Source organism: Lepidochelys kempii, chromosome 20 (assembly GCF_965140285.1).
Source record: "Lepidochelys kempii isolate rLepKem1 chromosome 20, rLepKem1.hap1, whole genome shotgun sequence".
Lineage (NCBI taxonomy): Eukaryota > Metazoa > Chordata > Testudines > Cheloniidae > Lepidochelys > Lepidochelys kempii.
The window spans coordinates 25,858,558-25,886,439 of NC_136399.1; the positions used below are offsets into that span (position 1 = coordinate 25,858,558).

General features: G+C 66.0%; 1 protein-coding gene across 1 annotated transcript; it reads left to right on the top strand.

Moving 5' to 3' along the window:
- Window positions 1-1,482: 1,482 nt before the first annotated feature.
- On the top strand, window positions 1,483-27,796 carry KANK2 (KN motif and ankyrin repeat domains 2). The gene is made up of 16 exons (XM_078849566.1): window positions 1,483-1,560; window positions 1,965-2,014; window positions 10,686-10,808; window positions 15,398-15,513; window positions 16,188-16,911; window positions 16,983-16,998; window positions 17,051-17,576; window positions 20,212-20,310; window positions 20,417-20,516; window positions 20,785-20,976; window positions 21,472-21,559; window positions 23,731-23,950; window positions 24,126-24,268; window positions 24,719-24,919; window positions 25,232-25,330; window positions 26,108-27,796. The coding sequence occupies exons 4-16, from the start codon at window positions 15,477-15,479 to the stop codon at window positions 26,168-26,170; spliced, it is 2,508 nt and encodes an 835-aa protein (XP_078705692.1). The 5' UTR covers window positions 1,483-1,560; window positions 1,965-2,014; window positions 10,686-10,808; window positions 15,398-15,476; the 3' UTR covers window positions 26,171-27,796.
- Window positions 27,797-27,882: the final 86 nt, after the last annotated feature.

The following is a 27,882-nucleotide window of genomic DNA, read 5'->3' on the forward strand; positions in this document are numbered from 1 at the left end:
GCGCCCGGCGTGACGGGGCCCTGGTCTCGGGTGGGGTCTGGGCAGCGCCCGGCGTGACGGGGCCCTGGTCTCGGCTGGGGTCTGGGCGGCGCCCGGCGCGACGGGGCCCTGGTCTTGGCTGGGGTCTGGGCGGCGCCCGGCGCGACGGGGCCCTGATCTCGGCTGGGGTCTGGGCGGCGCCCGGCGCGACGGGGCCCTGATCTCGGCCGGGGTCTGGGCGGCGCCGGGCGTGATGGGGCCCTGGTCTCGGCTGGGGTCTGGGCAGCGCCCGGCGTGACGGGGCCCTGGTCTCGGCTGGGGTCTGGGCGGCGCCCGGCGCGACGGGGCCCTGATCTCGGCTGGGGTCTGGGCGGCGCCCGGCGCGACGGGGCCCCGATCTCGGCTGGGCTCCACCCATGAAGCTCAAACCCACGTCATTATCACTAGCCACAAACTCTGCGTGTAACGTTTCAGCTCCAAGCAAAAATGCACCAAGAGCCGGGAGCAGCAGCTAAATTAGAACCAGGCCCGAGAGCCGGTCACCAGCCGCTGCGAATTAACTCCTGCCAGGCTGCCTTCTCCTGCCTCGCGGCAGCCCACAGGACCCAGGGGGAGCCCCCGGAGAGGGGCAGCGCAACGGGCAGGGCCTGGCTTTTAGTTCTGGGTCTGTGCAGCGCCTGGCACGGGGTGGGGGCTGGGCGCTACCGTAATACACCTAATAAACGCCACTTACTGTGCTGATGGAGGGTGTAAATGGGCCCCTCAATCCCCACAGATTCCCCTGGAATATTACCTGGCACAGACCCCCACCGAGATCAGAGCCCCGGTGGCCCGGGGGCTGCCCAGACCCCGACCGAGACCAGAGCCCCGGTGGCCCGGGGGCTGCCCAGACCCCGACCAAGACCAGGGCCCCATGGGTGCTGCCCAGACCCCAACCGAGACCAGGGCCCCGTCGGGCCGGGCGCTGCCCAGACCCCAACCGAGACCAGGGCTCTGTCAGGCCGGGCGCTGCCCAGACCCTAACCGAGATCAGGGCCCCGTCGCGCCACCCAGACCCTCAGGAAGACGTGGCCGTTACCGGTTCGCCCAGTTTGCCCAAATCCCCTTTGCCTGGAGCTCGGAAGCAGCCGAGCCTGAGGCCCAGCCCTTGGCGCTCTGGGCTCCTGGTTGTGCAGCTCCCCGGCGGGCCGCAGCCAGGCTCTGGTTCTGCTCCTGGCAGAGGAATGAGCTCAGTGGTTTGAGCATTGGCCTGCTAAACCCAGGGTTGTGAGTTCAATCCTTGAGGGGGCCATTTAGGGATCTGGGGCAAAAATTGGGGATTGGTCCTGCTTTGAGCAGGGGGTTGGACTAGATGACCTCCTGAGGTCCCTTCCTACCCTGATCTTCTATCCCACCAGTGCTTCGCACGCCGGATCGGGCCCCGCTCACACTGGTCGCTGCCCCTTTTAGCTGGGGAGGGGTGTGTCCCGGGCAGGGGGGCGGGACCGAAGGCAGCCCCAGGGCGCTGGGCTGGCTGGTCACTTTCAGAGCTCTGGAGTCTCTGCCTGGGAGACTGGGAAACTGACAGCGGAGGGAAAAACGGTACCAGACCCTGCAAAATCCCCCCGGATCCTCCTCTGCCCCCTTGGCGTGGGGCCCCCGAGGGGCGCACCTGGGCCCCAGGAAGGCTGGAGACCCAGAGAACCCGCCCGTTCCTCCCAAGGAGCCCGACTAATTTGGTGCCAACCTGGGGGGCTCTTTGCAGGCACGGCGTCGAGGGGGAAGGTGGGGAACTGGAGGGAGCCGGCATCTCCTTTGGGGCCTGCGGAGACCAGGTCCCGTCCGTCCCGTCCCCGGAGTTTAGCTGAGGTCACTTCACCCGCTTCTTTCTCGGCCCCTGTTCAAACCCCAGATTCTGACCCCGCGCGGTCCCGCAGTCCCGATGCCCCCGGCCCCCCGAACCGCCGGTTCCCGTTAAACCGAGACCTTTCTTCTCGCTTCGCCAGGTCGGGACGGGGCGAGGAGAGTCCGACGTGGGGACGGGGTTTCTCCCAAGGTAAGCGAGCGACGATCCCCGGCCTCCTGCTTCGCTCGGGTTCGCGTTCTTCGCCAGGCGACTTTCCAGCCGGATTCCCCAGCCCCCCATTGGGCAGGACCAGGAGAGGAGCCCGGAGAGTAGGGAAATCTAACTGCACCCCAGGGGCGTCGATCGGGCTGTCCGTGGTCCATTTGAAACACAGCGAGGGCCCAAAGGCGGCCTCAGAAGTCCCCAACTCCCGACCAATCGGCTCTGGAAGAGGCTGGAGTATTTTGCTGGGCCCCTTTTTCTCCCGGGGTCCCTGCCCTCCAGCCCGGCGAGGGGGAGCTGTGGGCCGGGGACGGCTCCGCTCGGAGGCAATCGGATATATTTTGGAAGGGCATGGTTCTGGGCTGGACTGTGCCGGGGGGAGGGGAGCTCTGGTCAGTCTCCCAGCTCCAGATGTTTGTCATTAGACTCTAGCGGCTTTACCCCTTGTTTTCCACTTGTGTGTGGGCGGGCTGGGGGCTGGGGTGGCCAGTGGCTGGGCCAGCTGGGCAGGGGCTTGCAGAGTGGCTCCCTGGCCTTGGGGAAGGGAAATGCGGGAGCGACCCAGTTCTGGGGGCTGAGATAGGAGTGGGATGGGGACTCCCAGGGGAAGCGCCTTGTCTTTGGCCCCCTGGGCCTGCAGTTTGATTCCCAGTTGGGGTTCCGGAGTCAGGTCCCTGGGCCCGGCCTGGCCCCCCATGATAGACGCTTTGAGCCGCAGCCCTGGGTCAGGCATCTTGGCTTCTCCCTACACATCTGGGTGCCAGGTGAGGGTGCCGGGTGGTGCGGGGGGTGAAATCACTCCAAGGGATATGGGGCGGCCCGCAGGCCGTTGGGGAGAGGGCGGACGGCGTCGTGCTTCTGGCACATGGCCCAGGGCTGGGAGATGGGGGTCAAATCCCCAGCTCTGCCAGCGACTTGCTGTGGGGCCCTGGGCTGCTCACTTAGCCTCTCTGGGGGTAACGTGGGGGCCATGACCCCTTGACTGGGAGATCCCAGGGGCAGGGACTGGATCTTATTATGAGTCTGGGCAGCGCCCGGCACAACAGGGCCCTGATCTCAGTCGGTGTCTCGGTAGCCCCCGGCGCGATGGGGCCCTGATCTCGGCCAGGGTCTGGGCAGCGCCCGGCACAACAGGGCCCTGATCTCAGCTGGGGTCTGGGCAGCGCCCGGCACGATGGGGCCCTGATCTCAGTCGGTGTCTCGGTAGCCCCCGGCGCGACGGGGCCCTGATCTCAGCCAGGGTCTGGGCAGCGCCCGGCACGATGGGGCCCTGATCTCAGCCAGGGTCTGGGTAGCCCCCGGCGCGACGGGGCCCTGATCTCGGCCAGGGTCTGGGCAGCGCCCGGCACAACAGGGCCCTGATCTCAGCTGGGGTCTGGGCAGCGCCCGGCGCGACGGGGCCCTGATCTCAGCCGGGGTCTGGGCAGCACCCGGTGCGACGGGGCCCTGATCTCGGCCAGGGTCTGGGTAGCCCCCGGCGCGACGGGGCCCTGATCTCAGCCAGGGTCTGGGCAGCGCCCAGCACGATGGGGCCCTGATCTCGGTCAGGGTCTGGGCAGTGCCCGGCACAACAGGGCCCTGATCTTGGCCGGGGTCTGGGCCACGCCTGGCACAACAAGGGGTCACAACCTCAGCCGGATCTCTGGGCACTAAGTATCGAGTAAGCAGTATCTCATTTCTCCTCCAGTCGCTGGAGGCCAGATCCCCCCCGGACTCACCTGCCAGGTGGAAATGCCCCTGGTTTAACAGGCTCCCACACTGGCGGGAGGTTATAACACGGGAGGTTTACCAGCTACGCTGCAGGAAGTTCGGGGCCCTGGCGGGCCTGGTGCTGCAGACACAGAGGGGCAGAGCCTAGAGCTCCCAGGCTAAGATCCCGGTTGTGCACGTGCAAAAGCGGTTGCAGAATCAGGGCCGTAAATCACAAGGGCCCGTTTCTTGCAACCCCACATGCAGACAGGTAGCTGCCTCTCGTGGGGAACGCGGCAGCCGTGGGGAACGGGAAGCGATGGAGAATCCCAGCTTTAAGGGGGTGGAATTTAGGGGGAGGGGCCAGTAATAAGTTTAGGGGGTGAAGGTCGGGATCGGGTGGCGTTTCGTTTCGGTGGGTGGCCGGGGCCCTGACGGGCCATGTCCCCACCCCGGCAGGCAGACTGGGTGCGGCGGCCGTGGGGGAGGTAACGGTGGGACAGTGCCAAGGAGCAGCTGAGAGGTGTGATGTCAGAAGGGAAGGATCAGAACCGGGATTAGCCGATTAGGGCCGATTAGCAATTAACCCCTCCGTGGCCACCTCTAAGAGCTGCTGGGGGAAAATCCTCACGCAGCCATGGCTGGGATCGGGGACCCCCCCATTGTGTGTCTCCCCAAATTCAGGGCCCCCATTGTGACAGCTGCAGCCCAGACCCCAGCCGAGATCAGGGCCCCATTGTGTGTCCCCCCCCCAGTCAAATGTGGGGCCCCCATCGTGCTGGGCGCTGGGACATGTACTATGAGAGCTCACATGGAGGAAACTGAGGCACGGAGCGGGGGAAGGGACTCAGCCAGGGGATCAGAGGCAGACATGGAACCCAGGTGTCCGGGCTCCCAATCCAGTGCCGCAGCACCTCGGGGGCGGCCACCTGGCCCCGACATCTGCTGCTTTCAGCTTCTGCACAGGCTCCTTGCCAGGGAGCCTGGGGGGGCCAGGCAGGGTGCAGGGCCGGAGGCTGGGCCCCGATCCCTCCCCGCCCCAAGCAGGACAACGGGGCAGGAGACGCCCCCCCTCTCCCCCCCAGGACATTCTTGACGGTGGCTCAAAAACAGCTCAAGCGGAAGGAATTTCTGTGCCCAACAGGGGTGCTGCCCCCCAGGCCCCCCATTCTCAGCTCTGGGCAGAGAGGGGCCGCGGGTAGCTGGGCCCAGTCGTGCTGGGAGACAAACTCGAGACGGTTGGGGGCTGGACTTGGCCCATGGGAAGGGGGGGATGGGGGATGGGGCAGCAGCAGTGGGCGGGGAGGCTCGGACTGGGGGGGGCTTGGATTGCAAGGGGGGGTCGTAGGGCTGTGGGCAGGGGAGGAGGGATGGGGCAGAGGGTGGGGGGGTCCTGGCCTGCAGGGAGGATCGGGGGGATCCGACCCACATCAGCCAGTCTCTGTCTCCCCACATCGTAGCTTGAGGAGACCCAGCCTGATTTCCCCCCCTCCCCCAGACACTGCCCTGGGCCATGCGGGCTGCTTGGCCCAGGCCTGTCTGGGTCGGGGGTGGCTGCCACACTTGGGGCTGGCTGGGTTTGGGGTGAGTGTGTGGGGTGGGGCTGCTCTGGGCGGAGGGATGGGCCTGTTCCCAGGGGCCACGGGAATTGTGGGATCCCCCTGGCACACGCCATCCCCCAGATCAGCTCCCCCGATATCCCTCCTGCCCCCACACTGTCCCCCACCACCCAGTCCAGCCCCATGGGCCCAGCTAGCCAGGCTCCCCCTGTTCCTTGCCGCTCCAGTCTGGATCCCTGGACCCAGCCACTCCTGTCCAATCTCCAGCGCCTGACACCCCAGAGGCCCCTGCCCCCTGCATTAGTGGCATGTCCTTCCTGACCCCCTGCGGCTGCCGAAGCCCTGAAGCCTGCAGCTGTTTTTCCCCCTTTGCAGCCTCTCTGCTCCCTCCAGTCTCGGCACTAGGGCCAGGAACAGAATCGGGGGGGGTTGGGCTAAGTCCTGCCTTCTTGTGGGGGGGGCTCTGTGCCATTTGGGGAGAGTGGAAAGGGTCCCCCAACGTCCCCCCTATTCCAGAATCTGCCCCACAACCTGCAAGCCCATTTAACGCACTGCAGCCCCTCTCTCCCACCCCCTGGTCTGTGCCAGAAGGGGAGGATTCGCACGGATGCCCCCATTTTGGGGGCCCCGTCTCCCAAGGTGCAGCCCTCCCCACGGCTCCCCCCAGTCCCTGCGCACTGGCCGGACCCCGTTGGGGGGGGAGGGGGCTGGGGGGCTCCCGAGGCTGAATGGCTCCGTTGTGCGAGTGAGGCGCGGGCGGCGGGGGAAGGTCAGACAATCGCTGCTTTCATGCCAGGCCCAGGCGGAAGTAGGAAAAGTCCCTAAGGGGGCCCAGGCGGGGCCTGTGGCTGGGGGGGGCTCAGAGCAGGAGGATGGGGAGCTTTGGGGGTGGGATTCCAGCTGGGATGGGGGTGGGGGCTTGATTTATTTCCTGCAGCTCCCCCCTGGGGCAGAGACAGGGGCAGGAGGTCCAAAATCTGTGGGGCTGTAGCATGGACCATCTGGAGGTCCTGCCCTCCTCCCATGCCAGTCCCTCACCCGGCCTCTGAGCCCATCCCCACGGCCGCAGAAGGGGAACAGGACACCGGGCCTTTCCCCTCTGACCCACCCCAGGCTGGGGGAGGCAGGAGGCAGGGCCCGGGGCCCGGCTGGGATACCCTGGCCTTGGCCCATGGGGTTGGTTTTGGGGCATCCTGTCCATGTCTTTGCCACAGGGCCGGCTCTGAGGGTGGTGTCCGAGGCCCAGACGCCCCGGGGATGGGCACCCTGGAGGGGTCACTGCTCTCAGCGCCGTCCCAGGGCCCAGTGCACCATGGGTGGGACCAGAGCGGCCTCGCCAGGGGCTGCCCTAGAACGGGGGCACTGATCCGCGGCTGTGTCTGCGCCCGGAGCTCCTGCTAGGCGGGTGCCCCCCCGGCCGTGGCCCCGCACTCTTTTGGGGCATTTGCACTTGCTGCGGGGGGCCGGCGGGGGTCGGAGCTGGGCAGGTCCTGCAGTCAGTGGGAGCCAGGTGGGATCAAGGCCGCTGTGGCTCAGACCAGAGCTGGACGCAGGCGTCTGAGAAAACCCAGTCCGGTGCCTCGGCCAGGAGCAAGCCCGGGTTTCTGCTTCCCCCCCCCCCGCACCCCCTGAGCCTGGGCCCAGCCGACCCACTCCACCCCGGCACCAGCCTGGCCCCAGCACCCTCCTTCCCAGCCGGGATCCCTGTATAACCAGCCCCGGGGCCCCACCCCAGAGGTAGCTGCATCTCAGCGGTGGGGGCAGGGTCCCTGTACAACCAGCCCCCGCTCCCCTCCCCTGCGTACAGCTCTGGGCGTGAAACCCGAGCCCCGGCCGGACCCATGCGAGCCAGGCCCAGACTAATTGGTTCCATGTGCTCCCAGGGCTGGGGGCGGGGGGGCGGACCTGCCTTAAAGGGGCCGTGCTGAGGTCTGGGGTGGGGGAGAGTGTCCCTTCTGTGATCCTCCCCCTCCAAGCTGCAGCCTGGCAGCCTGGCCCTGTAGAGACCGGTCCGTATGGGGCACCCGTGTGGAGAGCACTTGGACACAGGGCCCCGGGGTGTGATCTGGGGGCCCAGAACCCCCTCCCAGGCCTGAATCTAGAACCCAGACATCCTGACTCCCAGTCTCCTGGCACATGCACCAAGGCTGGGGGGTGACAGTCCCTGGGTGGTGGACAGGGGGAGGCCCAGGCCGGGGTCCCTCTAACTCTATTGGATCCCCCCCAATTCCCTGGTGCCCTGGGGGTTCCCGACACCCTGAGCCGCAGGATTAGCAGGGCCTGAGCTGGGCTGGAGGGGCGGCGGGCCGGGGAGGGGTCCATGGAAACCACAGACACAGGGACACACCCAGGCAGCGTGGCCCCCACCCCTCGGGCGTGTCCCGGAGCCAGAGCCCTGCAGCTCCCGGCTGCAAAACAAGCAGGAATGTGGCAGCTTTGCCCCGGCCTCCTGGCCTTCTATAGGCAAAGCCACATGTGGGGGCTGCGGGGTGGGAGTGAGGGGCCAGGGGGAGCCCAGGGCTGGGGTTTCAGGGGGCTGTGGGTCAGGATTGAGGGGCACCAGCAGGGCTGGGCTAGCAGGGGGCTGCGGGGCGGGAGTGAGGGGCCAGGGGGAGCCCAGGGCTGGGGTTTCAGGGGGCTGTGGGTCGGGATTGAGGGGCACCGGCAGGGCTGGGCTAGCAGGGGCCTGTGGGGCGGGAGTGAGGGGCCAGGGGGGAGCCCAGGGCTGGGGTTTCAGGGGGCTGAGTCTGGATTGAGGGGTGCTGGCATTGCTGGGTGCAGTGCCCCCCCGCCCCCAGCGCTCCCAGCAGGGATCCCAGGCCGGTGCCGGGGGGCGAGGGGTTTCCATTGCCTGGCCTATGCTGTCTGGCACCGGGGCAGGGCTGGTGCAGCAAATTCCCTGCAGCCTGTGCCCCCCCCCAGGTCAGTCAGCCGCCCCCCAGCCAGCCCCACTCTGGCTCCTTCAACCCAGGAAAGCCCCATGGCGGCCACTCCCTGCTGCGGGGGGCGCTCTCCTCTCCTCCATGGGCCACTGCCGGGAACAGGGTGGGGCTCAGTGTCGGGAGAGAGCGCCCCCTGCTGCCCCACCCCCCCCCTGCGGCACAGCGCCCCCTAGGGCTGCACTGGGGCACTGGCCAGCCCAGGCTGCCAGGGGATCGCCTGCCTGCCGCGTCCCGCCCCAGAGGTGGCTGCATTTGGGGCAGGAGCCAGGTCTCTCGCTGGCCGAGGTGGCGGTGGGGCCCAGGGCAGAGCCAGGAGCTGGCAGGGATCCCATGGTGCCAGTTGTGGTCAGGAGCAATGGATGTTCCAGCGTGGGGGAGCCGGGGCCCCGGGAACCGGCCAAATCCCTCCCCAGCCAGGGGCTGCTCTGAGCCCGGTTCCCCCAGGGCCGACCGCGCCCCGTCGGGTGCTCTCTGAGCCAGACCCCGGCTGGGACGCTTGGCTCCCCGGGGTGGATGCCCCGGAGCAGCTCCTCTCCCAGGTCCAGCTCACCACCAGCTCCAGCCAGCGCCGGCGGGGCCTCCGGGGTGACTCACGGGAAGCGAAGGACAAGGGGGTGTCTCCTGGGGATGGGGTCAGGGAGCGGCTCGTCCAGCCGGCAACTCGCGGCCCTCGCCGGCTCCTTTCCCTCTCCCCGGCCTCGTCCGCGGTCTCTGTGTGTCCCTCTCCCTCCCGTTCGCTTCGGCGGCGCTTTCGGGTTGCCCTGCCCTCTTCTCTCTATGTCCTTTCCCTTCCCTCCACATGTCCCACCTCCAGGGGACCCATCTACTGGTCTGGGCGGCGCCGGGCGCGACGGGGCCCTGGTCTCGGCTGGGATCTGGGCGGCACCCGGCCCAGCGGGGCCCTGGTCTCGGCTGGGGTCTGGGCGGCGCCGGGCGCGACGGGGCCCTGGTCTCGGCTGGGATCTGGGCGGCGCCCGGCGCGACGGGGCCCTGGTCTCGGCTGGGGTCTGGGCGGCGCCGGGCGCGACGGGGCCCTGGTCTCGGCTGGGATCTGGGCGGCACCCGGCCCAGCGGGGCCCTGGTCTCGGCTGGGGTCTGGGCGGCGCCGGGCGCGACGGGGCCCTGGTCTCGGCTGGGATCTGGGCGGCGCCCGGCGCGACGGGGCCCTGGTCTCGGCTGGGGTCTGGGCAGCGCCGGGCATGACGGGGCCCTGGTCTCGGCTGGGATCTGGGCGGCACCCGGCCCAGCGGGGCCCTGGTCTCGGCTGGGGTCTGGGCGGCGCCGGGCGCGACGGGGCCCTGGTCTCGGCTGGGATCTGGGCGGCGCCCGGCGCGACGGGGCCCTGGTCTCGGCTGGGGTCTGGGCGGCGCCGGGCGCGACGGGGCCCTGGTCTCGGCTGGGATCTGGGCGGCACCCGGCCCAGCGGGGCCCTGGTCTCGGCTGGGGTCTGGGCGGCGCCGGGCGCGACGGGGCCCTGGTCTCGGCTGGGATCTGGGCGGCGCCCGGCGCGACGGGGCCCTGGTCTCGGCTGGGGTCTGGGCAGCGCCGGGCATGACGGGGCCCTGGTCTCGGCTGGGATCTGGGCGGCGCCCGGCGCGACGGGGCCCTGATCTCAGCTGCGGTCTGGGCGGCGCCCACCACGACGGGGCCCTGATCTCGGCTGGGGTCTGGGCAGCGCTGGGCGTGACGGGGCCCTGGTCTCGGCTGGGGTCTGGGCGGCGCCCGGCGCGACGGGGCCCTGGTCTCGGCTGGGGTCTGGGCAGCGCCGGGCGTGACGGGGCCCTGGTCTCGGCTGGGATCTGGGCGGCGCCTGGCCCAACGGGGCCCTGGTCTCGGCTGGGGTCTGGGCAGCGCCGGGCGTGACGGGGCCCTGTACGACGGGGCTCTGATCTCGGCTGGGGTCTGGGCGGCGCCCACCACGACGGGGCCCTGATCTCGGCTGGGGTCTGGGCAGCGCCGGGCGTGACGGGGCCCTGGTCTCGGCTGGGGTCTGGGCAGTGCCTCAATCTCACTGTTTCTTAATACGAATTCTTTTGGGGTCCAGGGGGAGATGGAACAATTGAGCGTGAGTCCAGCATTGGCGGGGCGTTTCCCCCACATCCTACAGCTCCCAGACGCTGCCAGGAGGGGGACCCACCCCTGCCCCACCCCATGGGGTGGGGCAGGGGGAGGCTGAGCCGCGTCCGGCCTGTGGTGGGAGGCTCAGGAGCGAAGCTAAATTTCCTCCATGCACAGACTGGCAGCTTGCTGGGGGGGGCGGGGGGAAGAGCACGCCGGGGGGTCTCTCCGGGGAGTCGGGGTCCAGTGGTTAGAGCAGGGGGGCTGGGAGCCAGGACGCCTGGGTTCTCTCCCCAGCTCTGGGAGGGGAGTGGGGTCCAGTGGTTAGAGCTTGGGGGCGGGGGCTGGGAGCCAGGACTCCTGGGTTCTCCTCCGTTCAGTGACTGACACTTGGTGCCTTTTGCTCCGCAGGGCAGCGACCGTCGCTGGGCAGGTGGGGACGGCTCGGGGGGCGACGTGCCCGGGGGCAGCATGGTGCTGGCATCCCGTCTCCCCCGGCACAGGCAGAGTGATCGGGAGGCACCGCTGGCTGGGGTGAGAGTGGGTCGCCGGCCGCGGGGGGCGGGGGGGGCGGAGCATACCACCCCCCAGGACCAGAGGGGTCGAAGGGTCCCTGGTTGTGCAATGAAGGGCTCACAGGTGACTGCCCAGGGAGGGGGCACCCGGCCGCGCTGCCCGACGGGCCAGGGACCCACCTGCTTAGCCCCAATGTAGCCCGCTGAGACTGGGGCCGGGCAGCTCCCCTTGGCGGGGCAGGAGTTGGGGGGCAGGGGGTGCGAGGGAGCCTTTGGGGGACCCGTGGCTGGAGCAGGGGCTCCCGGGGGATGGGCAGTTAGATGCAGCACACGACACAGCCAGGTCCGCTTCGTTTCGCCCCACGCAGCCCCCCTGAGGGCCCCTCCAGAGGAGGCTGCAGTGGCAGCCCCATGGGTGGGCAGGGGGGTCCCCAGCTTTGCTAAGGGCTGACGAGGGGGAAGGGGCGCCCCGCTCTGGGCTGGGCAGGGGGTGACACTCACAGGGGGGCACGTAGGAGGAGGGCTGCCCCAGGAGGAAGGACCCTGCGTGGGGCGGGAGGGGGGGCTGCTGTGCCTCAGTGGTTCCCAGAGCAAGGCCCATGGCTGCCTCCCTGCCCGGCACCCAGGGCCCTGCTCTGCGCCCTAGGGGGGGAGCCGGGCCCCTGAGGGTAAAGCCACCCCCCACCCTGCTGGCCACCGGGGCCTGGGCTCAGACCTGCCACGCTTGGTGCACAATGGGGCACACACAGGCCTGAGCTGGGGAAATCCCTGAGTACCCCCCCCGGGGCCGGATGGGAGCCGGCGCCCCCAAGGGGAAGGGCCTCTTCTTGCTTTTGCCTCATTGCCCCCGTGCCCCTGGCTGGGGGGGGCTGCAGGCGGGGGTCAGCGGGGGGGCTGAGCCTGGCCCGGCGGCAGGAAATTCTCACGTAGCCGCCTGCAAAACTGTTTATTTTTAGAGCAAATCACTGCCATATACGGAAAGGACCCGGGCTGCGGGGGCCCTTCCCCCCCTCCCCGTGCGCCCCCCGCTGCCCCTCCCCCTCTCCTGCCCCTCCCCCACTCCTCCCCTGCTCCCCCACTGCCCATCCCCCCCTCCACTCTCTCCTGCTCCCTGTGCTCCCCTCCCCGCCCATCCCCCCTCCTTGTGCTCCCCTCCCCTGCCCATCCCCCCACCTCCGCCTCTCCCTGTGCTCCCTTCCCTGCCCATCCCCCCTCCCCCTCCCCTTGTGCTCCCCTCCCCTGCCCATCCCCCCACCTCCCCCTCTCCCTGTGCTCCCTTCCCCGCCCATCCCCCCTCCCCCTCTCCTTGTGCTCCCCTCCCCTCCCCTGCCCATCCCCCCTCCCCCTCTCCCTGTGCTCCCCTCCCCTGCCCATCCCCTGCTCTCCCCCCACTGCCCATCCGCTCCATCCCCAACTCCCGTGCTCCCCCCTCGCCTGCTGCGGTCCCCCCCTCCCCCTTCCCCTCCCCATCTCCCCCCACCTCTCTATGCCCTTCCCCTTCACTGCCCTATCTGCTCCCCTAGCCCCTGCCCCTCCCCGCTCCCCCCCTTCCCTTCTGCCCTCTCCCCGGCTCACACAGACCCTCCCCCCCACCTGCCTCCCATTTCTCCAGCTTCCTGCCCCGCCCCCCAGCTGGGTCAGCAGCCCCAGGTCGTTTCTCAAATCAGCCACCAAAGGGGCTGGAGCCCAGCTTCGGGCTGGGCAGGAGATTTGGGTTTCCATTTCTCCCTTGAGGGGCACCCGCAGGGCTGGGGGGGCAGGGCTCTGGTGAAATGGGCAGAGGGCCTGATCTTGCTCTGCCTCCCCCCACTGCCCCCCCACCACCCCGGCCTTGGCAGCTCCCCGGCCCCAGACGCTGCTTCCTGGGTCTGTGCCTCAAAAGCTCCCTCCCCTGCCCCCCCCCCACTTCTATTTTTAAACCATTTGTTTTATTTTCCATCTGATGCTTTAGCTACGGAGCCACCCCCTCCCCCAGCAACATCCGTCCTGTTCAGCCCGGCCGGGGTCGTGCCCCCCAACGGGGTCCCCGGCACTGGGGAGTCGGGGGCTGGGGGGGTCACTGGGTCCTGCAGGTGGGCATTGAGCGGGGGCCCGGGGGGACCAGCATGGCTGGGCCCCGCTCTTCCGCTGGGGGAGCGGGGTCCGGGTGGCCCCCACAGCTGCTGGGCCCGAGTCCCTCCTATCCCCATGGACTAGGGCCTGGGGGGGGCAGGGACGGGCCCTCGGTGCGTGGGGGGCAGCGTCTGGCACAACGGGGGCCTGGGCCGTGGCTGGGGCTCCCGGGCGCCGTCATGACACGAAAACGTCCCGATGCCCCCGGGTCCCCTCTCCTGGCAGAGCCCAGCGCCTGGAAACTGACCAGAAGGGGGGGGCTGACCGATCCAGCACCCAGCTCGCAACCCAGCCGCCCCCCCCCGACCCCCACTGGCGCTTAACCTGCTGTAGGTGGGACAATCTCTCCTCTGGTGCCCAGCTGATCTCTGTCAACCGCACGCTTCCCGCCCTCCCCTCCGGGTACCTCCCCCCCCTTGTGACCAGATCTCAGCCCCTTGCGGCCTGGGCACCGGCTGCACCGTGAACCCCGGCATCCTGCGAGTGATGCCACCCTGGTCACTATGGCAGCCTCGGGGGCGGGGGGGGGATTGTTCCTTGGCTATGAACTATTTTCCCTTCTGCTTGATTTTGTTGCTTCCTAATTGGCTGACTGGGTGGTGGGGGGTTGCAAAGGGGAAACACTGGATGCCGTAGATCGGATGGTGCCCCCCCCCCCACGGGCTGAGCAGGGGGCTTGGGGCCCAGTTATCCCCCCGCCCCCCAGCGCCATTCCCAGAGCACCAGGGCAGCGGAGCCCTCTGCCCCTAAGGCCGACATCGCAGGGAGGGGGCGCAAAGGCCCCATCGACCCAGCGGGACATGGAAAATCAATGGGCACCAGCCACGTGCCGATGTGGGTCGGGCTGTGCCGTGAACAGCCCCGGTCCAGCAATGCCATTGGTGTGTTTCCCCTGCTGGCGAGGGAGGGGGCACGTGTGCATGCTGTCTGGGTCTCTCACCGTGTCCGTGTGTCCATCTCGCCCCCCGAGCCCGGCGGCCGCTTGCATCCCGGCTCGGGGCTTTGCCGAGGTGCGTGGGCAATGCGGGTGAATGCAGGCCTGTGGGCAGGCGGCTGGGGGCGGCGGGTGCACCCCAAGATTAACACAGCGTCAGAGCCCCGTGCTTCTGGGTTGGCACCACCAGCCCCCCCCTTGGCATCGCGTCTGTAGGGATCACGCAGGACTCTTGGGTTCTCTCCCCAGCGCTGGGAGGGGAGTGGGGTCCGGGAGAGCCGGGGTGCTGGGAGCCAGGACTCCTGGGTTCTCTCCCCAACTCTGGGAAAGGAGCCCTGTCTCCCAGCCACCACCTCCTCCCAGAGCCACGCTCCTGTCCTGCGCCAGGCGTCGATGTGCCCGGCAGAGGGATCCAGTCCCCTGCCAGGGAGGCCAGACCAACCCCAGGGGGGTGCTTTCCCCCTCCCAGCGAGACGCTGTCTTGGCCCAGTTCCCAGCCCCCCTCCCCTGCCCAGCATCAGACTTCCCAGAGGCCTGGCACCGGGAATGACCCTGCCAAGAGCTCCGCTTGGCCGGGGGGCTGGAAAGTCCCTGTGGCTCCCTGGCCCCTGTCACTGGTTCTCTGCGCCTGGCTCCTTGGCAGAAATGCCCTTGGCGTGACGGTGCAGGGGGCCGGAGCCCCAGCGGGCCTCCGCTGCGGCTGACGGAGCAACACCAGCTCACCCCAGCTGAGCAGCCTGGCCAAGCAGCTCACGTTAATGCCTGGCTGGGGAATGGGGTCCAGTGGTTAGAGCGGGTGGGGGTTGGAGCCAGGACTCCTGGGTTCTCTCCCTGGTTCTGGGAGGGGAGTGGGGGTCTGATGGGGGGTCAGAGCAGGACTCCCCCCAACAGGTCCCGGGCTCCACACTGGGTGGGGGACCCTGCTCCGGGCTCCAGGCGTGGATGGAGTGGGGAAGAGACCCCCTGCAGTCGGAGGGGCTCTTGGGGGAGGGAGTGGGAGAGAGGGGGGACGCTGTGGGTCAGTGGGAGGCCATGTCCCCGCCCCGTGACTGGCTGAGCAGGCTGGGGAGGGGACACCCCGTAGGACCCCCCAGCGAGCGGATGGGGGAGGGCGGGATCCATGCTGCTGGCTCAGGGCCCAGCCTGGCGGGGCCAGGAAACCAGACACAGCAGATGGGAAAGTGCTGGGGGGTCTGGGCGCTGGTCACTGGGAGGGCGAGAGCCAGGGGCGGGGCGGGGCGGGCGGTATGGGGCCCGGAGAGTCAGGCTTTAAGCAAACTGGGATCGTGGTGGAGGGAGCGGGGCTGGGAGCCAGGACTCCTGGGTTCTCTCCCGGCTCTGGGAGGGGAGGGGGCTGGTGGGTTAGAACAGGGGGGCTGGGAGCCAGGACGCCTGGGTTCTCTCCCCAGCCCTGGGAGGAAAGTGGGCGTGTAGCGGTTTGAGGCAGGACTCCTGGGCCAGCCAGTCCCCTCGAGGCTGGGGGGGCCTGGAGCTAGATGGGCCCCCTGGTCGGTCTCCTCCCCCGGCCGTGTTCCCAGCCACGTCACTGCCTCTTGTTGCAGGTCGTGGGGCTGCGTCTTCCCGCTTGCTAAGGGCTCCCCGGATTTCGGTGACGGGCCTGAGGCGGGGACCCGGGCCAGGATGGCGCAGGTGCTGCACATGGAGACCGGTTTCCCAGGTGAGTGTTGTGCTCAGGGCACAGGGAGTGCAAAGACCTCTGGGCCCGCTTTGCAGAGCTCAGGTGTGAAACCAGGAGTCCGGGCCAACGTCTGCCCCCAATGCGGCTTCAGTCGAACCCAAGAGCCTCGCTTCCTGTCCAGTGCAGCGGTGCTGTGGGGTGTTAGTCAGCTGCTGTGCCCCACCCCAGAGGTGGCTGCACTCTACCCATGAGACAAGGAAGCTGCCTGGACACCTATAGATGGTAAATTGGTTTTCTAAGGACCTTTGGGTTCCTCCAGGGTGCAAGGCGCTGAATAAATCCAAATCCCAGGGGCCTAACGGTGTTCCTGGTTTCTGTTCCCAGCTCGGGGAGGGGAGTGGGGTCTAGTGGTTAATGTGTGTGTGGGGAGGGGGGCTGGGAGCCAGGACTCCTGGCCTCTATCCCCAGCTCTGGGAGGGGAGGGGGCTGGGTGCCAGGACTCCTGGGTTCTATCCCCAGCTAGGGGAAGGGGAGTGGGTTAGTGAGGCAGGGGCTGGGTGCCAGGACGCTGGGGGTCTAGTTACTGATGCACTTGGGGGTAACGTTCTCGTGGCTCAGTTTTTCTCTCTCTGCAAACAGGGATGGGGGCGGGGCGGGGGAGTCAGCTAACGCCTGTGCACCCCCACTGACCCCTGCCCTCCCCCGGCTTGCAGGGAAGCCCACCCCCACCTCCCCCGCCGCCTTCGGGGCCCAGGAGCCGCAGCTGCCCTACTCGGTGGAGACGCCGTACGGCTACCGCCTCGACCTGGACTTCCTGAAGTACGTGGACGACATCGAGAAAGGCAACACCATCCGGCGGGTCCCGGTTCACCGGCGGCCCCGCCACAGCTCCCTGCCCCGCGGCGCCGGCTCCTGGTGGACTTCTACCGAGTCCCTGTGCTCCAACGCCAGCCTGGACAGCCGCCACTCCTCCTACTCCTACTGCGCCCCCGGCTTCTACCCCCCGGGCGGGACGGGCGCCTTCAACGCCCGCGTGGAGAAGACCCTGCTGGACGCCCGCAAGAAGCTGGAGGACCAGGCGGGGGGCCTGGGGAGCCTGCACAGCAGCGTCTCGGGCTCCTCCAGCTCCCTGCTGGGCGGGCAGCCCCCCGGCGCGCCGGCCGGGTTCACCCCGCTGGGCTCGGGGCTGTCCACGCCCGTGTGCCCCAGCCCCGGGCACCTGCAGCATGTGCGGGAGCAGATGGCCGGGGCCCTGCAGAAGCTGCGGCAGCTGGAGGAGCAGGTGAAGGTGATCCCGGTGCTGCAGGTGAAGGTCTCGGTGCTGCAGGAGGAGAAGCGGCAGCTCAGCGTCCAGCTGAAGAGCCAGAAGTTCCTGGGCCACCCGGGTGGGTTTGGGAAGGGCAAAGCCAGGGGCGAGCTCTACATCGAGATCCCGGAGGAGGGCAGGGGCGGGGAGGGGGCCACCTCCCCGCTGCGGGGGAGCCGGAGGCTGGATTCGGGGGGCTCGGCCCCCCTGAGCCCCCCGCCGGCGGCAGAGCGGAAGGAGGTGAGGTCAGTGGGGGTGGGGACGGCGGAGCCGGGGGACCGGCGGAGCGTGGGGGTGGGGGTGAGCGAGCACGAGCTGGTGCCAGAGGGGCAGCGTCAGGCCGCGCTCGCCCTGTCGGCCAAGGTCGCCGTGCTGGAGAAGCAGCTGCAGAAGGCCCTCCGGGAGCTGCAGGGGGCCCAGCAGAAGCTGGCGCAGCCGGGCACGGCCGGGCAGGAGGGACGCCCCGGCTGGCAGCAGCAGGAGGTGCCCGTCAAGGCGGACACGGTCAAGGTGATCCAGGTGCAGCGGGAGCCGGAGATCGCCGCCAGCAAGGCCACGGGCATGGCCCACCGGCCGCAGCGGGCACAGAGCCTGGAGACCAAGGAGCCCTACGCTAGCCTGCGGGCCCTGACCCGGGGGGAGCCGGGGACGCCGCCCCAGGCCGTGGTGGTGGAGACGGCCTTCCCCATCCACGCCGCCGCACCCCACGCCGCCCCCATCCACGGCGTTAAGAAGATCAGCATCGTGGCCGAGCCCCGCGGGGAGGAGACGGGCCCGGGCGGTGGAGCCTCACCAGGTAGGGCCCAGCGCAGGCATCTGTGGGGGGGTGGGAGGGCTCCCTGTGTCCTTCCTCAGGGGCTCCCCAGCCCCTGGTCAGTGCTGGGGTGGGGATTATTGGGGGGCAGAGCTAAATGGGAAAGGCCCCGTGTCCCATTCCCCACCCCCCTGAGCCGGCCCCTCCCCCCCGTCCCCCCACCTATCCAATGCAGTGCCCCCCAGGGAAAGGCTGCATGTTCTGGTGAGATCTGCACTCGTCCAACCAGCCCGACCTAAACTGGTTTGAAAGCCCAGCTATGGGGCACGTCTACACGGCGCAGCGAGGTGCGGTCTAACTGGCCGCAGCTCTGGCGAGTGAGCGGTGGGTAGGAGTCGAACACAAGTTAGCAGATCAAGGTCATAAGGGCGTCTGGAGTTTAATGTGACCTCCAAATTCCTCTTGATTAGGCTCGTTACTCAAGTTAAGGGTAAGAAGACAGCTGGGTTTTGCAGGGAACAAGGGGCCCTGAGTTCATACCTTGTATTACAACAAGGTCCATCGATTAGAACCAGGCTCGGAAGGGTCAGATTTTTCTCAGGGACTGCCGATGTCATGGCACGGACCCAGCCGAAAGATCTCGCCCACGGCAGTCAGCGAAGGGCACAGGCGGGCGAAGCCAGCGAGCCGCTGCTTGAGACTCCGTCGGCGTTCGACTTCAGGCTGCTCCCCCGGGCTTCTTGGACCTGTGCCCCAGGCGGTTTGGGTTGGACCGGTTGCAGCGTGTTCCCTTTTGGACGCTCGGCGGCTGCAGTAAAAAACAATTCCTGCCTGCCCCTCCGTAATATCCCACCAGCGGGGAAACTGCAAAGCAGTGCTTGGACCCCGTCAGCCAGCGCAACTGGGGAAACCGAAACTGATAAAAATAGAGAAAAGATGCTTAAAAATAAACTTTGCCGGCCATCAAAATGAGTCCAAAATAAACCCGCTGGCTGCCGAGCCTTGCACGGCCAGCTGGGCCGCAGTGAGCGTGGGCTCCAGTCTCCTGGGGAACTCGGGCCCTGGGACTTCGGGCATTAGAGGGAGATCTCGCCAGAACCCAGCCCGTGTTGAGTTTAAAATGTCCAGCGTCCGTCCCCGTTGGAACCAGAGCAGAATCCGGTGCCGACGGCTCCTGCAATAACAGCGGTGGCCGTCCCCAGTCTCCTGCCTGCCCGAAATCGCGGGGGGCCACCGCTGGCCATCCCCCTCCTGCCTGAAATCGCGGGGGGCCACCGTTGGCCATCCCCCGTCTCCCGCCAGCCCAAAATCGCGGGGGAAGGGGCACCGCTGGCCGTCCCCCGTCTCCCGCCTGTCCGAAATCGCAGGGGGTTGTTTGGAGAGGATGGTTGGGGCCAGCTGCTTAGAGCAGATGAGAGAGACTTTAAGCAGCCTCCTCCCTGGGGAGATCAAAGGGGGCTGGGAATCCAGGAGCCTGGCGAGCTCTGGTTCTTTTCGGTCCTTTCCCGGCGGCTGGATGGATAAACGTACTTGCCCCCCAGTCCCGTTGCCCGTGCCTCTGGGGTGGCTCCAGGCTTGTTTCCTGGGGCCCCAGCTCTCTCCACAAATGTCCAGCCTGTCCTTGGGGGAGGGGGTCTGAGCCTCTTTAGCTCCTTCCCCTCTCCCTGTCTTGCCCAGACCCCGTGTCACTTCCAGCAGCCTTGGGGCTGCTCTAACCTCATGCATGGCCGAGCAGAGAATACCCATAATATGCTCTGGCCTTGCCCCTGACCCATCCCCCTACACCAGGGAGCAGCGACCTCAGAGGGGCACTTCCACCCTGGGGGCGGGGTGAGCATCACTGAGAATCGGGCCCCTTCTTGTTGACTGAGGGGTCTCTGGTCTCACAAGTGGAGTTGGGGGGGGATGGATGTGGGGGGCAGCTGGCCTAAACCTAAGAGCTGGAAGGGGAGATGGGGGCTGGCTGGGGGGAAGACCTGGGATGGAGCTGTGGGGTGGGGCAGGGAAAGGGTTGTGCAGGGCTGGGAAATCACACAAGACAGTGAGTGCAACGCAGGACACCTGGGTCCCTTCCCAGCCCTAGCCGGGGCTTGTAGCTTCATGGCTAGAGGTCCTGGGAGCCCGGACTCCTGGTTCCCCTTCCTGGCTAGAGGTCCTGGGAGCCCAGACCCCTGGGTGCCCCTCCTGCCTAGAGGTCCTGGGAGCCCGGACCCCTGGGTCCCCCTCCTGCCCAGGGGCTCTGGACTGCTGGAGCTGAGGCCGGAGCATGAGATTCGATTAGCATCCTTGTTAGTCCACCATTACCATGAGCCGGGCTCATTGCATCACCCAGTGTCGTCCCCCCAGATTGCCCCACCTGCCGGGGGGTGCAGGGGGCTAGAGGGTGGAACGGGACCTGCTGGGAAGGCACTGGGCCCATGGATGCAAGGATTGCTGCTAAGGGGGGGGCGGGGGGTCTCTGATCCTATCTCCCAACCAACCCCCACCCGAACCTCTTAGAGCCCCTCCCCCACACTCCACCATCCCCCTGCCCGCTGGGCACCTGTCACAGCCTTGCCGGGCCAGGCCCAGCCGGCATCTGAGCATCTCCCCTCCCCTGTCAGCCAGCCCAGGGTCAGTGGTGCCACCTGGGCATGGGTCTGTGTCTCTAACTCTGCCCCCCTTCGCCCCCCCCCAGAGCCCCCCGGAGCCCCCCAGAAGCCAGAGGCTGCAGTCGCCCCGGACCTTGTCCCAGCTCAGCCAGCTGCACCGTGTCCAAGCAAGGCAGAGGACCCAGGTGAGGGGCACGGTGGGCCAGGAGCTTCAGGAGCGGCCAAGGGGCTTCAGGGGTGGGGGGCTCGGGCCGATCTCTGATCCTGGCCTCTCTGCTTGTCTCCCTGCAGCCCCGGCTCAGGGGGGCGTCAGAACCGGCACGAAGCGGCAAGAGGAGGCCCCGGAGATGGCGAGCAAGAAAACTCTCCAGTTTGTGGGCGTCAACGGCGGGTAAGGAGAACTGCAGAGCAGGAGGAGAGGGGGCTGGTGGCCAGGACTCCTGGGTTCGCTTCCTGTTTCAGGAAATGGGGGTCTAGTGGTTAGAGCGGGGTGGGCGGGGGCTGGGTGTTAGGACTCCTGGGTTCTATTTGCCAGCTGTGGAGGGGAGTGCGGGTCTAGCGGTTAGAGCAGGGGGGCTGGGAGCCAGGATTCCTGGGTTTGGGGAGGGGCGCGAGACCTGGTGCTGCCCTGCCAGCTCTGACCCCACTCCCCACCTCAGGTACGAGTCCACTTCCTCGGGCTCCAGCACGGCCGAGAACTCCTCTGACAACGAGAGCACGGAGAGCGAGTACCATGAGGCCAGCGAGGGGCCCCCGGCGGGGCAGGTGCTGGCCCCCCAGAGAGTCCCGGCAGAGGGCAACACGGCGACGGCAGGGGAACCCCCCAGCACGGCACAAGGAAGCACCACTGGGTAACTGTACAGGGGTCTGCGCCCTCGTGCAAGGGGAGTGGGGTTGGGGGTTAGACCAGGGAGCCAGGACTCCTGGGTTCTCTCCCAGCTCTGGGAGGGGAATGTTGTGCCAGGGATTTGTCTGGATCCTAGCTGGGCTAACGCCTTCAGCACCTGCTTGGGCTCTGCCCCCACCCAGCTGGGGCTAACCTGGGCCCAGGCTGGGCTCTCGGGGCTGCAGCCGGAGCCGGGATCATGCCCTGAGCAGCTGGCTCCTTGGCTTCCGTCTGTCCTGAACCATGCCTGGGGAGGGCAGCTCTCCCCTCCGGCCGCCTTGCCCTGGCCCTGCTGCCCGTTAGGCCCAACATAACCCTTGGATGCCGCTTTCAGGGACCAGCCCCCTTTGCAGGACTCACTAGAGTCCCTGGCTCGTCCTCTCATCCCCCCCAAGATTCAGGAAACCCCCCCCCAATGGGTTAGACCCCACTAGCCCCCTGCTCCCACCTCTCGTTGCAGGACAGGACTCAGCCCGGAGTTGTTAGCGGCCTGTGAAACCCTGCAGAAGTACCTGGAGAGCCCAGACCTGCTCATGGACAAGGAGATGGTACGGAGAGATAAGGGGCCCGTGCGCGGGTCTAGAACCTGGGACCTCAGGGTACGACAGCCCAGGCTGCTTCTGCCGGAGCTACAGGATCTACAGCACCTGCTGTTCACAGAGTGGCCACTGTGTGTGTGGTGGGGGGGGACAGCGAACTATCCTGGTGCAGGTTGTGGGTGGAGGCAGGACTCCCGGGTTCTCGCTGCTTTCTCCTGGCAGAGGGCTTTCCTCAGCGAGCCCAGAACACACCTCGCCAGCCTGGGGCAGCGAGACACGGCCCAGCTTCCTGCCCGGCAGGTGGTTTAATGGACGTGGAGGAACAGACAAGAATAATCCCTAGAGCTCAGGTCCCTTTGAAAAGCAGGTCACAGAATCGTCATCTAAGAAACCGAGGCACTGGGAGGGGATGTGACCTGCCCCAGCTCATCCAGCGGGCCTAGGGCAGAGCTGGGAGGAGATCCCCGGGCTCCTGAGGGCCAGGGCAGTGCGCTACCCTTGAGGCCACGCTGCCTCCCTTCACACTGCCGTCTTGGCTAGCTGCAGGGAGCACCCCGAGAAGGGCCAGGGGTTATACAACGTGAAGCCCGGCCAAAGAGCCTGCAGAGGGGCTCAAACAACCGGGAAATTCCCCGGCAGGATTCTGCCAGCGAAGCAGAGCAGCGCCGGGAGGTGAAAGTGACGTGGCCTTAAAGTGAAATGCGGCACCTCGTTCATGTCAGCTGAGAGAAACAGGGTGGGGGGATTGAAACAGAGCAAAAGCGGGTGCCAGGCAAAGATTTGCTCTTGTTAATTCTTTGTACTAGGGTTAGAGGGTAATGACCCCAGCCAAAATCAGGGCCCCATCATGCTGGGTGCTGCACAGCCCCTGGCTGAGACTGGGGGGGTCTAGTGGTCAGAGCAGGGGATCTGGGAGCCAGGAGTGACAGGTTCAGTCACAGAGACCCCCTTGGGACTGTCACCTGATGTGCTGAGACTTCTGAGCCCGTTTTCCCTGCCAGCTTGGGACTCCAGAACCCTGCCTTGTCGAGCCAGACATGCCAGCCTGCTGCAACCCAGACCCAGGGTCTGAACCAGGCCCCCAAAGCTGCAGACGTAACTGAAAACAGCTCAGCAAGTGCTCCTGTCTCCAGCACCCAGACACCCAGCTCCCAGTGGGATCCAAACCTCAAATAAATCCGTTTTACTCTGTATAAAGCTTATACAGGGTAAACTCATAAACTGTCCAACCTCTATAACACTGATGGCACAGCTCTTTGCTCCCCCAGGTATTAATCACTTACTCTGGGTTAATTAATAAACAAAAGTGATTTTATTAAGTATAAAAAGTAGGATTTAAGTGGTTCCAAGTAATAACAAACAGAACAAAGTGAGTTACCAAGCAAAATAAAACAAAACACACAAGTCTAAGCCTGATACATTAAGAAACTGAATACAGGTAAATCTCACCCCTAGAGATGTTCCAATAAGCTTCCTTCACAGACTAGACTCCTTCCTAGTCTGGGCCCAATCCTTTCCCCTGGTACAGACCTTGTTAGTTCCCGTTCATGTGGTAACTAGGGGATTTCTCATGACTGCAGCCCCCTTTGTTCTGTTCCACCCCCTTTTATAGCTTTGGCACAAGGTGGGACTCTTTTGTCTCTCTGGGTCCCCACCCCTTCTTCTAAATGGAAAAGCACCAGGTTTAAGATGGATTCCAGTACCAGGTGACATGGTCACATGTCCTGTGAGACCCCTCAAGCCTTCATTCTTCCAGGCCTGACTCACAGGAAGGCTTGCAAGTAAACAGAGCCATCTACAGTCAATTGTCCTGGTTAATGGGAGCCATCAAGATTCCAAACCACCATTAATGGCCCACGCTTTGCATAATTACAATAGGACTTCAGAGTTATTTTTCATATTTCTAGTTTCAGATGCAAGAACGGTACATTCATACAAATAGGATGACTACACTCAGTGGATTATAAGCTTTGTAATGATACCTTACACAAGACCTTTTGCTTAAAGCATATTCCAGGTACATTATATTTACACTCATAAGCATATTTCCATAAACATATGGAGTGCAACATCACACCAGGACTCCTGGGTTCTGTCCCAGCTCCGGGAGGGGAGTGGGGGCTGGTGGCTAGAGCCTCCAAAAGCTCGCGGGCGACACCCCTCTCCCCGTCTCCCCCCAGAAGGCCGCCTACACCCTGGTGCTGCAGGACTGGCTGCAGCTGTCATGCCACAGGGAGGCTGCCCCTGAGGCCGTTGGGGGGCGCCTGGCCGCGTACCGCGACCTCTCACCCCGGCTGCTGGAGTTCATCCTCAACATGGCGGACGGGAACGGGAACACGGCCCTGCACTACACCGTCTCGCACTCCAACTTCCCCGTGGTCCAGCGCCTCCTGGAGACCGGTGAGGGGCCACAGAGGGGAGAGTGGGGGCTAGTGGTTAGAGCAGGGGGGGGTGTGGAGAGCCCAGACTCCTGGGTTCTATTCCAGCACTGGGATGGGGGTGGGGGCTAGTGGTTAACAGAGCAGGGCAGGGTGGGGGGGGGTCTTCCCTCTACTGACTCTGTTTCCCTCCCCAGGCCTGTGCAACGTGGACAAGCAGAACAAAGCGGGCTACACGGCCATCATGCTGACGGCACTGGCCGCCACCCGCTCCGACAAGGACATGGCCACCATCCAGCAGCTGCTGCAGCTGGGCAACGTCAACGCCAAGGCCAGCCAGGTGTGGGCGGGGGCAGGCCAGGAGCACGGGGGCGCGGGGGACTGGCCAGGGCCGGGGGGGGAAACTGGCTGGAAGCGTGGGGGGCTGGGGGCTGGCTGGGGAGTGGGGCTGGCCAGGAGTGCAGGGGGCTGGGGACTGGCCGGGGGGGCGGGGGTTGGATGAACTAACCTGGGTTCAACCCCTTCCACCCCACCTGGCCCACGCCTCACCCCACGCCCTTCCCTACGGACTCCTCCCTCACCCCCCCAGCTCGCTCTCACCCCCCACCCACTGACACCCCCCCACCCCTCCTGTCTCCTGTGGACTCCTCCCCCTATAGATTTCTCCTGAGATTCACCCCCCCCGTCCTCCCTCCCCCATCAATCTCTCCCCTCGCCCTGAGTTTCCTCCTTCCCACCTGCCCCCATGGATCAATCCCACAAGCTCTGCCTGACCCCGGGCTCCCCGCAGGCAGGGCAGACGGCCCTGATGCTGGCCGTGAGCCACGGGCGCCAGGACATGGTGGGGGCTCTGCTGGCCTGCGCGGCCGACGTGAACCTGCAGGACGCCGACGGCTCGACGGCCCTGATGTGTGCCTGCGAGCACGGCCACGCCGAGATCGCCCGCCTGCTGCTGGCCACGCCCGCCTGCCACGTGGGCCTGGCCGACCACGTGAGTGCCCAGCCCAGGGACTTTGTCAGCATCCCCGGCCTGGTAGCTTAAAGGGGGGCCCTCGAGGTGCGGACGGGGGGAGACCCAGCTTTGCAGATACTCCGAGGGGTGTGGGGGGAGCTTATGCAAATGTAGTGATGTCCTGATTTGCATATTGGCCTGTGCGTCACCCACTGCGGAACCATTCCCCCACGGGGTGGGTGCTAGCTGCTTTGGGGCAGCCAGAGGGGCCAGGAGCATCGGGGGGGGGCAGCTGCGGAGACGGGACAGGTCACCCCAAGCAGGCGCCCCTGACCCCGTCCCCCCCGGCAGGACGGCAGCACGGCCCTGTCCATCGCGCTGGAGGCCGGGCAGAACGACATCGCCGCCATGCTCTATGCCCACATGAACTTCGCCAAGCCGCCTTCCCCGGTGAGTGATGGGTGTGCCCCCCACCCCCGCATGGCCCCCCTGGGTGCAGACAGAGCCCGGCCCGGGGCGTGTAACACGCACCCCCGCACACTGATACAAATGGAGCAGGGCCATGCCAAGGGGCATGTCCAGCTTTCCCAGGCTTGGGCCCTGTTTTTCGGTGTCTCCTGCCGGCTCCCCCAGCCCCTAGTGGCTCTAGCTGGGGGGAGCCGTGGGGCAGCGCGGCCCCGAAAGAGGGAGCTCTGGCTGCCGGGCGTCTGGGAGCCCCGAGGATGGGGCAGCGAGCGAGCCAGGCAGAGCTGGGGGCCAGCAGCCCCTCGGCACGCAGCAGGAGCGGGGTGGGGCAGCTCAGTGCCCAGAGCCCCTCTGGGAGACGGAGCCTGCAGGGGCTGGTGTCCTCTCCCAAGGGTGGGATGGGGGGACAGTGTCTTGGGTAAGGGGGAGGCCTGGGCGTGTCTCACACACAAAGACACCTGCAGATGCAGACCGAGCCGGGTGGGCTGCTTCTGGAGTGGTCGGCACGGCTTAGAGCCAGCTGGCCCCCGGGTCTGGGCCGTTATCCCCGGCTCTGAGAGAGGTTCCCTGAGCACAGCTGAGTGGACGACCTGGGCTGGGACTCAGCAGCCCTGGGTTCGAATTCTGGCTCTGTTGTGCATGAGCAGTGGCGTGTCCTGTGCTCGCTCCATGCCTCAGTTTCCCCAGCTGTTAAATGGGGACAGGGAGCGGGCGGACGGGGCCAAGGCCGGGTCGACACTGAAGCCAAAATGTTCTTTCCAGGGGACCCCAAAGCAGCCAAAAGCCGAGACCGCAGCAGCCGTCCTGCCCACCGAGGCTCAGTAGCGGAGGAGGGACCTGCCGTGTTTCTCCCCCCTCTTGCTGGCAGCAGGGGACAGCGTTTCCGCCCAGGCAGCCCCGAAGACAGCGATCGAGATGTGGGGGGAGGAAGGGGGCGGGTCTCGAGGGAATGCCGTCCACCCCAAGCACTGAAACTTACGAAGGCCTGTCCCTCCTGCGGTCCGAGCCGAGCCACTGGAGCCCCTGTGCCAGCCGGAGCCGGGGGGCGGCTGCTGCTGGCTGGGGGGAGTTGGGATGGATGTTGGGGGGCAGCAAGGACATGAGACAAAGGAAGCCGGAGACAAGCTCGGTGGTGGAAATCGGGCAGCTGTGTTTTCTACGTCTCCGCTGGATTTGGTCCCACAGGGAAGGACCCGCGACTGTGGGCCCTGCCACAGCTGGTTTGATAGGCTCCACTCCAGCAGCAGCTGCATCGCCCTGGCCTGCTTCTGGCAGACACGGGATTCCCGTCCAGGGGCCATTCCTACACGCCATGGAAATTCACGCGAGCCGGGAGCTCCCCTCCCCTGTCCCCCCATTGGACTGTAGCTGGAGACGGGGGGCTCTTTGGTGCATTGTGGGTACTCCGTCCATCTTCAGGGGACAGACCCAGACTCCTCCTGTGCGCGTGACCTTGGGCAAGTCACATTCTGTCGCTCTGTGCCTCAGTTTCCCGTCTGGATTGTTTTCCCCACTTAAAAAAGCTTGCTCTACTCAGTGTTATTTCTGTGATGGAAGCAGCTGGGGCTCTGTTTCTAGAATCGATTTTAAAGGGAGCAGGTTTTTAAAAAAAACCTTCCTAAAAATTCCAGCCTGGTAAATACCCACACAACTCATAGGGTGTTAACTGTCTGGGAGGTTGCATGGATTAATTACCCTACCTGGCCAGTAGGGGGCAGCACCTCCTCTCTCTCTATACCTACCTAGCTCTCTATATAAAAAGAACAGGAGTCCTTGTGGCACCTCAGAGACTAACCCATTTATCTGAGCATGAGCTTTCGTGGGCTACAGCTCACTGCATCGGACGCATTCAGTGGAAAATACAGTGGGGAGATTTATATCCACAGAGAACATGAACCAATGGGTGTCACCATACACACTGTAACCAGAGTGATCACTTAAGGCGAGCCATTCCCAGCAGGAGAGCAGGGGGGGACCTTTTGTAGAGATGATCAAGGTGGGCCATTGCCAGCAGTTGACAAGAACGTGTGAGGAAGTGCGTGGGGGGGGGGGGGAAGAAGGGGGAATAAACAAGGGGAAATAGTTTTACTTTGTGTAATGACCACTCCCGGTCTCTATTCAAGCCTAAGTTAATGGTGTCCAGTTTGCAAATTAAATCCAATTCAGCAGTCTCTGGTTGGAGTCTGTTTTTGAAGTTTTGTTGTTGAAGAATTGCCTCTTTTAGGTCTGAAATCGAGTGTCCAGGGAGGTTGACGTGTTCTCCGACTGGTTTTTGAATGTTAAAATTCTTGACATCTGATTTGTGTCCGTTTATTCTTTTACGTAGAGACTGTCCGGTCTGGCCAACGTACATGGCAGAGGGGCATTGCTGGCACAGGATGGCATAGATCACCCATTTTTTCATGTTCTTTGTGCATATCAAATCTCCCCACTGTATTTTCCACGGTATGCATCCGATGAAGTGAGCTGTAGCCCATGAAAGCTTCTGCTCAAATAAATGGGTTAGTCTCTGAGGTTCCACAAGGACTCCTGTTCTT